Source organism: Panulirus ornatus, chromosome 37, assembly GCF_036320965.1.
Source record: "Panulirus ornatus isolate Po-2019 chromosome 37, ASM3632096v1, whole genome shotgun sequence".
NCBI classification, from domain to species: domain Eukaryota; kingdom Metazoa; phylum Arthropoda; class Malacostraca; order Decapoda; family Palinuridae; genus Panulirus; species Panulirus ornatus.
This window is the reverse complement of record NC_092260.1, coordinates 19,538,576-19,548,070: the sequence shown is the minus strand read 5'-3', so window position 1 is coordinate 19,548,070 and position 9,495 is coordinate 19,538,576. Positions and strand designations below refer to the sequence as shown.

The 9,495-nt window shown below is 42.3% G+C and overlaps 2 protein-coding genes across 2 annotated transcripts; both read right to left on the bottom strand.

The window, feature by feature from the left end:
- Positions 1-1,403: 1,403 nt before the first annotated feature.
- Positions 1,404-3,120, bottom strand: LOC139760722 (compound eye opsin BCRH2-like). The gene is made up of 2 exons (XM_071684281.1): positions 2,066-3,120; positions 1,404-1,903 (listed from the first exon to the last, which is right to left on the bottom strand). Exons 1-2 carry the CDS (start codon positions 2,981-2,983, stop codon positions 1,688-1,690), a joined length of 1,134 nt encoding a protein of 377 aa, XP_071540382.1. The 5' UTR covers positions 2,984-3,120; the 3' UTR covers positions 1,404-1,687.
- Positions 3,121-7,105: 3,985 nt separating this feature from the next.
- On the bottom strand, positions 7,106-8,832 carry LOC139760721 (compound eye opsin BCRH2-like). The gene is made up of 2 exons (XM_071684280.1): positions 7,754-8,832; positions 7,106-7,591 (listed from the first exon to the last, which is right to left on the bottom strand). The coding sequence occupies exons 1-2, from the start codon at positions 8,669-8,671 to the stop codon at positions 7,376-7,378; spliced, it is 1,134 nt and encodes a 377-aa protein (XP_071540381.1). The 5' UTR covers positions 8,672-8,832; the 3' UTR covers positions 7,106-7,375.
- Between the last annotated feature and the right edge of the window lie 663 nt (positions 8,833-9,495).

The following is a 9,495-nucleotide window of genomic DNA, read 5'->3' as shown; positions in this document are numbered from 1 at the left end:
ACCCAACTCGGTATGGTATCCTTCAGTTCACAGAGTCCACTTCCCTCAAGCGTATCTCTTACTCCAACACCAACATTTATGCTCTCTTACTCCAACAGCAACATTTATGCTCTCTTACTCCAACACCAACATCTATGGTCTCTTACTCCAACAGTAACATTTATGGTCTCTTACTCCAACACCAACATCTATGGTCTCTTACTCCAACACTACCTTATATGCTTGAGACATTTAGCTGTTCAGTGGATGGTACTTATAGTTTCCACAACACAGTAGTTCAAGCTACGTCTTATAAGCTGTTGCTATGATTCTGCGTTATGTTTCTCAAAAATATCTGCCTTCGTCTCTTTATCATCCGAGGTTAGTTGGAGTTGTTCGCCAGGAACCTTTCATGCTGTAGTCGTTTTCTTGCTCTCCAGGTGCCAGGGTAGGTGATGTAAACCATGCTGTAGAGGAGTGTGGTGGTGATGGTGATAATACGCTTTTGGTATGTCATGTAGGTTCGATGTACTTAAGGAGAGAACTGAGGAGCTGTTGGAAGAATGCGAGACAGCCCACTGGACCTTATAAGAGTTAAGAATGCCCTAACGGTTGAGAACTTGAGTCGCCTTTCTTATTCTGTACCTCCGTAGAACAATCCAGCAGTGAACGCTAGCGTCTTCGGCGCACGTATCTCTCCAACAATCTGGAAAGATACTTAGCTCGTAGAAGTTGCCCTTAGTCGCAAGACTTTTTTGTAATTTACACCATTCTTTGATAAAGAAAATACGTACAAGATAGAGAGGGGGTTGGTAGGTGTACAAACCATATACTATAGGCTTCGAAAAAGAACACGCTTCTCCTGATAACTTTATTTTACACCCACTAAGCGTCCGAACTCTCATTATTACCAGCTCAGTGGTACCACACTGGTATGTAAGGTGTGGGGCTCGACTGACTGCAGCCAGAACGTCTTTTGGTCTGGGTGCAGAATACACGACAGATAGCGGATGGATATGGACATCCACGGTGTAGCGGTTAGCGCTCCTGACCTTATTGGATGGCATTGATCATGGCCTCAGTTGCCCGTGCCGTCTCAGCTAACATTAAGAAAAAATAAATAGATATGTTGTGAAGCTCGGTAAATGCATTTTGCAAGAGTTATGTATAATGAGCACTGAGCAGAATTGATATTGATCATAAGTGAGTCATTAGAATTTAATTGTGAGTGTTTCTCCTGTAAGATGTTTGTTCTATGATAGAGCATGGTATGTGAGAAACTTTTTCAACTTGGGTTAATGCCGAAAATTCAGTTGCTCTCCAGTAAGAATGACAGAAAAAAAAATCATCCTAAAATGTCATAGCATATCTGGGATATATAAACAAAAGACATTATTCATATGTATATATATATGTATATATTTTTTGTTTTCATGTGATACAAGATTACGTGTGTGACAGAGGACACTAAGGGTAATGATGCTAATGTGCGTTGAATACGACAGCTACAGCGCGTTGGACACGACATCTACAACGCGGGCGTAAGGCCAGTCACTTCAACCTAGACATAAGATCAAATGTGAGTTTAGTTATCTAGGAAACGCTCTTGATGGACACAGCCAACTAAGTCACGATATGCTGACTGTTCTCAAGAAGCGTCCTGATAAGTGTGGTAGTTCGTTAAAAGGCCATCTCCATGCCTCAGGTTCTACTTGGAGGCTTCAGCCTCGGTCTTGGAGGACTTGGTGTCGTCGTCCTTGGCTTCATGGACACAGAACCAGGGCCAAGCCTCCTGGAGAGCGAGGCGGAACTTGGGGTGGGAGATGGCGAACATCATGGGGTTGTAGACGGAGGCCGTCTTGCAGATGAGGCCGGGCAAGGCGGACACCAAAGGGGTCAGCTTACTTTGATCGCCAAACAAACCCTGGAAACGGAAAAGGAGTCAAGCAACATAGCACATCATACATGAGAACAGTAACACAATATTCAAGTATCTAATCAATTGGTATAAATTGACCTAGTTTTTAGCTTTATTTATTTATCAAAAAGCGCGACGTCTTTTATACAGTAAAAAGATTAGGCTTACCATCATAACCACATAGGCATAGGGAGTCCAGGTGCACAGCCACAGGAACACGTTGGCCACAGCAACCTTAGCGATGCGGACTTCAGCACTCTGTTTCTTGGCATCAGCGTTGGAGCGGAGGTTTTCAACATTCATCTTCTTAGCCTGTTCTCTCAGTGCCTTCTCGTGCTGACGAATGGCCATTACAATCTGAGAGTACACGAAGATGATGATTGTGAGAGGAAGGCAGTAGCACATGACGAAGAGGAACAGACCAAAGGACTTTGTCACCCAATCTTGGCTGATGTAGTCGAAGCTGCAAGAGGTGAGGATGCCCTCTGGAATGTAGGAGTTCCAGCCGAAGAAGGGCCAGATGGAAACAGCAGTGGCGTAGGCCCAGCACAACAGGATGATGAAGAACGCCTTCCCTGAACTGATGTGACCACCGTCAAAGGCCTTTACGATCACACAGTAACGGTCATACCCAATGGCTGCCAGCGTCATTAGAGAGCCGAGACCAAATATGGCCCCTGTGAAGGCGTGGATCTGACAGGCTAAGGCTCCCAGGGTCCAGTAGCCACCACCGAAGCAGTTCATGACGTACATGGGAAACTGTGACATCATCATCATGAAGTCGCTGAAGGCCAGATTGACGACAAACATGTTTGCTGGCGAACGGAGACTTTTCTTGGTCGAGAACAGATACATGACGATTCCATTACCAAAGAAAGAGAGAAATCCCAGTATCATGAAGATGCCAGCCAGCAGGTAGTGCCACATGGGGTTGACAGGTGGAAAGTTATTCCAGTGGGGGTGAATCAGAGGTTTCACGTCATCAGGGACCAAGTCCATGAGGGTGACGCCTGTTGGGTACCCGAAGGATATATCATCACCTCGAAGGGGCAACGCCTGGGACACGTTAAAGACACCAACGGCCATTTCGATGTCAAGTTAAGAAACAACGCCTACAGCGGAACTCACGAGGACTGGTCTCTGAACCAAGAGGGGTTGGTTGAACGGTATTGGGTTCGGTCGATGCAGTCTCTTTCGAATGTTCCGCAACGGCGTGGCGAGAGAGTGTGGCTGGAGAACCTGAATACCTAGTTCTTATAGGTCTTTTTATCCAATTATCTCCCAGCGTCATGTAGGGCAACCTTCTCAAGATAGTCCATTACATAAGGCTGGTCATGAGGCTTCCGTCGGGCGACTTATACAAAAGTGTCAGAAATATCTAGAGCTAAGGACACATGGCCATGGACCTCCCCCGCCTCGGGGTTTATTCACTGGGCAGGCTGGTGGGTGTTTCATGTGGAAGTGTTTAAGCGACATGGTCTTCCCTTTATTAATTCTACTCCAAAAATCTCTTTGAGACAAAAGATATGACAAATTGCATTGAGTAGGAAAAAAGATAATTAAATATCAGCTCATATTTCCGAACCGAAGTTCCACAGGACGATAGTAACAAGATCAACCCTTGAGCACAATCTATGGTCATGTGTGAGAGCGATTACACTCCTCCTCGAGACTAGGTGGATAGAAATTTTAAACAACCCGGATTTAACTTTTGCCTTCCACAACGAGACAGGCAACTTCACTCACGATAAGGCAGATTAAACCCTGTGTTATTGATATCCACGTGACGTAATGCGTGTATATATATATATATATATATATATATATATATATATATATATATATATATATATATATATATATATATATATATATCTGGGTGAAGAAGATTACCCAGCCATAGAAATGAAAGTTGTTACTGGCAGTAATACGTTACTCTGCAGAGAGATCCTCATTTATCTCGTATGAAAGCCTCTCAGTTGCAGACAGATAGATAGATAGATAGATAGATAGATAATAGATAGATGTTTATGGAACATAATGCACGTATTATTATAATTGAAAATAAGAACATTTTGCTCCAGTGCACTAAAATACACGATCGTACTCGAACAAAAGAACACAAACTGTTTTCCACGGTAAACATATAAAACCCAACCAGTAGGCTTGGTCGAGTACATTATCTGTATGTTCTTAGAATATCATAGGTGATCTTAGAGGCAACGTCACTAGTATATTTCGGAGAAAAAAAATTTAGATCATTTATGGAATTCAGATCATATATAATTCTCTTAGATTTTGGGTATTGGGAGAGGCCTCAAGAACATGTTTCTTAGCTTGTACACAGCCACATACACCCAGTCACTCCTCCATCCACCGGCAAACGACCACACCCTCTCATGTTCCATGTTCCCGTCTTGATAGCCAAATTGTGGCCACACCCTCTAGACCTTGCCAAAGACATTCTGAATAAATCACTGAGTGCATGCTTTCTGGTGTATACGTCATGCTTCGTATAATCTGGGTTTCCTGTCCTTATAAACATTGCATCTTGATGTATCTAAATTCGCTTTTGAATTATGTACATCACCTCCGAACGAAGAATGATTTGGAACACTATTGTCTAACGTATCCCCGACAGTTCTTCCAACAACAGTATTACGAGAAATAAGAGAGGCAGTGACAGCAGACACCAATGGAATCATCATTCATTTTGCCTCTTATCCCAGACCACATTCTGTGAACAAAGTTGTGTTGTCTATACTTTAATAAATCATGTGATTTGGGTTGACCTACGTAGCTCAGTATAACATACTAAGATGGATGTTGTTCTTCTCACTACCTAACCATTCTTTAATGGCCCAACTGCATAACATGATTACAGCCTTTACCTATGATTCACACCCGTACAGTATAGATGGCATAACACCTGCTTCAGACTCACGATGTTCAGCGATAAAGGGGACATTATCGTTTTCTCTTGACGTTTAACGATAAAGGGGGACATCGTTGTTTTTCTTAACGAATGATACAAATCCTAAACTGTGACACATTTTACTCCTTGCATGCACTCGAGACGCTGTAGACACAGACCCGTCACATGTAAAAATGAACTTGAAATATATATACATATTTTTTTCATACATATTCGCCTTATACCGCATTAGCGAGGTAGCGTTAAGAACAGAGGAGTGAGCCTTAGAGGGTATATCCTCACTTGGCCCACCTCTCCGTTCCTTCTTTTGGAAAATCATAAACGGGAGGGGAGGATTTCCAGCCTCCCGCTCCCTCCCATTTTAGTCGCCTTCTGCGACACGCAGGGAATACGTGGGAAGTATTCTTTCTCCCCTATATATATATATATATATATATATATATATATATATATATATATATATATATATATATATATATATATATATATATAAACCTACAATGTCCAACCACTAAGCCATACACCCGGAGTTCCCCAGTCTCCACAGTCAACATTTAATACGAAAAAAAAAGAAAATAGTTTTACCAAGGTTTATCTTCACGCAATATTCCCTACAAAACTTCCAGCAGTATTATACCAAGCTTTTAAATCATCTATCACATACCCTGTTCTCCTTACCTTAAAGTAGTCCACTTGATAATCAAAGGAGTACTTTATTCTGCTTTAAAGTCTCTTGTATGAGGTAATACTTATCCACGGTTACTCAACATCAAATGTCCTTTAACTTGTGCATGTATATGTTTTCCACCACAGATTGATGCTCTCTTGGACGTGTCGCATCCTTAACACTAATTGATCTTGAAATTAGGCTGTTAATTGTCATCCACAGCTGTTCCGAAAAGAAAAAATAATCTTTTTAACCTGTTCATTAGTCGGACATAAACTAAAACTTCCCACTGAATTTTCAACTTCGTTTCGTGGTTGTGTTTATTTGTTGAGATTAGATTATAGGCTTGTGCTACTTTCCCTCAAAGTATATAAACACTGTCTTAGCATTGTAATTCATGATGACTGCAATAACTTCCAGCGTGTTGATACATCCTCTTGTATATGACCGACAAACATGACTAGAATTGGTCATCATATAAAGTGCGATGCTCAAAAGTCCGTAAGAAGTTCCAAAACTTTAAAGAACTTGGCCATTTCGTATTTCACATCTCTGTACCAGAATTGTTGGATGCTCGCTTGACCGGCAAGGAATCTTGATATGATCTTTCCCTATACTCGGTCACTTTCCCAGGTACGTCAGCGTAAGAGGCACATTGTGCCCATGTAGCCTAGTAGGGAGAGACGAAGAAAAGATAGATAGATAGATGAGAGAGAGAGAGAGAGAGAGAGGAGAGAGAGAGAGAGAGAGAGAGAGAGAGAGAGAGAGAGAGAGAGAGAGAGAGAGAGAGAGAGAGGAGGGGGGGACTAAAAAAGAAATCAGCGTATTCCCATGACGCCATCATTTCATTTCATATTTTTCTTTATTAGTCTCATGTTTCCTTTCCCCCACCTCTTCCTCCGTCCGTCCATCACATGGTGGCCGAAGACACCCTCCATTAACTAGTCATTTGCACCGTCGTCAAGAAGACACAGCGACCGGTCCATCTATCTCTAATATGGTATTCACCTGTGTGGGTCTAACGCTCCCTCACCATGACGTAATAAACAGTCTGTGAGGTCGTCGCTGTCAGGTGTGTTCTGTTCGCCGTGAGACGCGGATCCCACGAGAAATGATCGAAAGAAACAGTAATGTCAAAAAAAAAAAAGAAAAGAGTCAGATTTCGGGAGATAATTTCCTCCCTAATCTTTACGTCTTATTGAATCAGTCAGTCAAGGATCTGTACGTTTTTGTTTTGGTTTTATAGTTTCCGTTTTCTTTTTTCTCACATATTAATACTTTACACATTATATTTGGCTTGAGTTATGTTTACTGATGGATACCGTCACTCTCGGTGTACATTTTTGGCTGGCTGTTACATTTCCAGACAAATGAGTATTGAGAAGAGATAGGGAGATTAATGATCGTGTTTGAATTGCGAGGAATCATTTACATGTGGATGATTCATCTACAAGTATCTGTTCTTAAACGATCACGAGAAATTAACCAAGTGTCTCCACCTGGAGTCTCAACCAGATTCCATCCAAAATATGTTCCACTTTCCAAAATATCAAGCTTACAGTATGACTGTGAGATAAGGACACAGAAATGATAGACCAGATTTTGATATATGCCTATTCGTTTATTTTTTTTTTTTTTAAAGCAAGGTTTGGTATGGGTATATCGGAGACACAGAATAAAGATGTTCATGTGCGTTACTTTTGACAGCTTCAGCTTCAATCATGTGATTAGTCATTTAGAATCTCTTTTAATAGGTTTGGAACCTATGCATAGGAGACATTCTAAATAGTAAGTTAAACCACGAACTGGTAACTGCCGTTAGATAGTATAATGTTAATCGGAGGATCGTCATTAAATGTTATCTTCGCCTCATGTCCTACTTGGTGGTTTCGGTGGCGGTAGTGGAGGACTTGGTGTCGTCGTCCTTGGCTTCATGGACACAGAACCAGGGCCAAGCCTCCTGGAGAGCGAGGCGGAACTTGGGGTGGGAGATGGCGAACATCATGGGGTTGTAGACGGAGGCCGTCTTGCAGATGAGGCCGGGCAAGGCGGACACCAAAGGGGTCAGCTTACTTTGATCGCCAAACAAACCCTGGAAACGGAAAAGGATTCAAGCAACATAGCACATCATACATGAGAACAGTAACACAATATTCAAGTATCTAATCAATTGGTATAAATTGACCTAGTTTTTAGCTTTATTTATTTATCAAAATGCGCGACGTCTTTTACACAGTAAAAAGATTAGGCTTACCATCATAACCACATAGGCATAGGGAGTCCAGGTGCACAGCCACAGGAACACGTTGGCCACAGCAACCTTAGCGATGCGGACTTCAGCACTCTGTTTCTTGGCATCAGCGTTGGAGCGGAGGTTTTCAACATTCATCTTCTTAGCCTGTTCTCTCAGTGCCTTCTCGTGCTGACGAATAGCCGTTACAATCTGAGAGTACACGAAGATGATGATTGTGAGAGGAAGGCAGTAGCACATGATGAAGAGGAACAGACCAAAGGACTTCGTACTCCAATCTTGGCTAATGTAGTCGAAGCTGCAGGAGGTGAGGATGCCCTCTGGAATGTAGGAGTTCCAGCCGAAGAAGGGCCAGATGGAAACAGCAGTGGCGTAGGCCCAGCACAACAGGATGATGAAGAACGCCTTCCCTGAGCTGATGTGACCACCGTCAAAGGCCTTTACGATCACACAGTAACGATCGTACCCAATAGCTGCCAAAGTCATTAGAGAGCCGAGACCAAATATGGCCCCTGTGAAGGCGTGGATCTGACAGGCTAAAGCTCCCAGGGTCCAGTAGCCACCACCGAAGCAGTTCATGACGTACATGGGAAACTGTGACATCATCATCATGAAGTCGCTGAAGGCCAGATTGACGACAAACATGTTTGCTGGCGAACGGAGACTTTTCTTGGTCGAGAACAGATACATGACGATTCCATTACCAAAGAAAGAGAGAAATCCCAGTATCATGAAGATGCCAGCCAGCAGGTAGTGCCACATGGGGTTGACAGGTGGAAAGTTATTCCAGTGGGGGTGAATCAGAGGTTTCACGTCATCAGGGACCAAGTCCATGAGAGTGACGCCAGCTGGATACCCGAAGGATATACCAGCATCTCGGTAGGGCAACGCCTGGGACACATTGAAGACACCAACGGCCATCTTGAATGCGGTATTGAGGGGTAACGGCTTTGGCTGATCTCGGTAAGTGATCACCAGATGGGCGACGAGCAAGACCGTTCGTTTCGATCGAGAAAAAGAGAAAACTGTCTGCGCTTCGACTGTCGTCGCACGACGTGTCAGAGCAGAACTGCAACACACCAGCCTAAGACCCTGATATTTATGGACCTTGTCATCCAGTTACCTTAAGACCTTATGAAAGTCGAGCTCCTTAAGACAATCAGCTGCCGCTCTTGTGTGGCTTCTGCTGTAGGAGTGTTGCACAAGTGTCATTACGTATGTAACAAAAAAAAAAAAAGACTTGCGAGGTCGCTCCTAAGAAAAACAGATCTGTATCTCAAAAGGTGTTGGGTTTTCTAGGACGAGAAGTCAGCAGTTTCTTTTCTGTAACATTCATAAACAAATGCCACTATGATCATGGGATAAAGTGCACAGCATACAGCAGTTGTTAGATATCAGGTTAATTGCGTTTACTGGTTACAGCTTCATACGTGTAATGTAAATAGGGATACTGTCTCCTTTCCAAAATATAAGAGTGCAGTGTATGACTTCGATGCGATTAGCTCCATGTATGTAGCAAAATGATTTTACTAAGCTTTCACGTAAGGTTTGTGGATATCGAGAGCCTTATATATATATATATATATATATATATATATATATATATATATATATATATATATATATATATATATATATATATATATATATATATGTTTCGTGGATAACTAGATCCTTATATAAGTTTGTAGATATTTAGATCCTTACTTAAGCTTAGTTCGTGGATATATAGAACCTTATATGAG

Excerpts from the sequence above, each read along its gene's own strand:
- LOC139760721 (XM_071684280.1), bottom strand. The coding sequence starts at position 8,671 with ATGGCCGTTGGTGTCTTCAATGTGTCCCAGGCGTTGCCCTACCGAGAT. Across the intron at positions 7,592-7,753 it reads ATGCCTATGTGGTTATGATG|GGTTTGTTTGGCGATCAAAG; the intron begins GTAAGCCTAATC and ends TTCCGTTTCCAG.
- LOC139760722 (XM_071684281.1), bottom strand. The coding sequence starts at position 2,983 with ATGGCCGTTGGTGTCTTTAACGTGTCCCAGGCGTTGCCCCTTCGAGGT. Across the intron at positions 1,904-2,065 it reads ATGCCTATGTGGTTATGATG|GGTTTGTTTGGCGATCAAAG; the intron begins GTAAGCCTAATC and ends TTCCGTTTCCAG.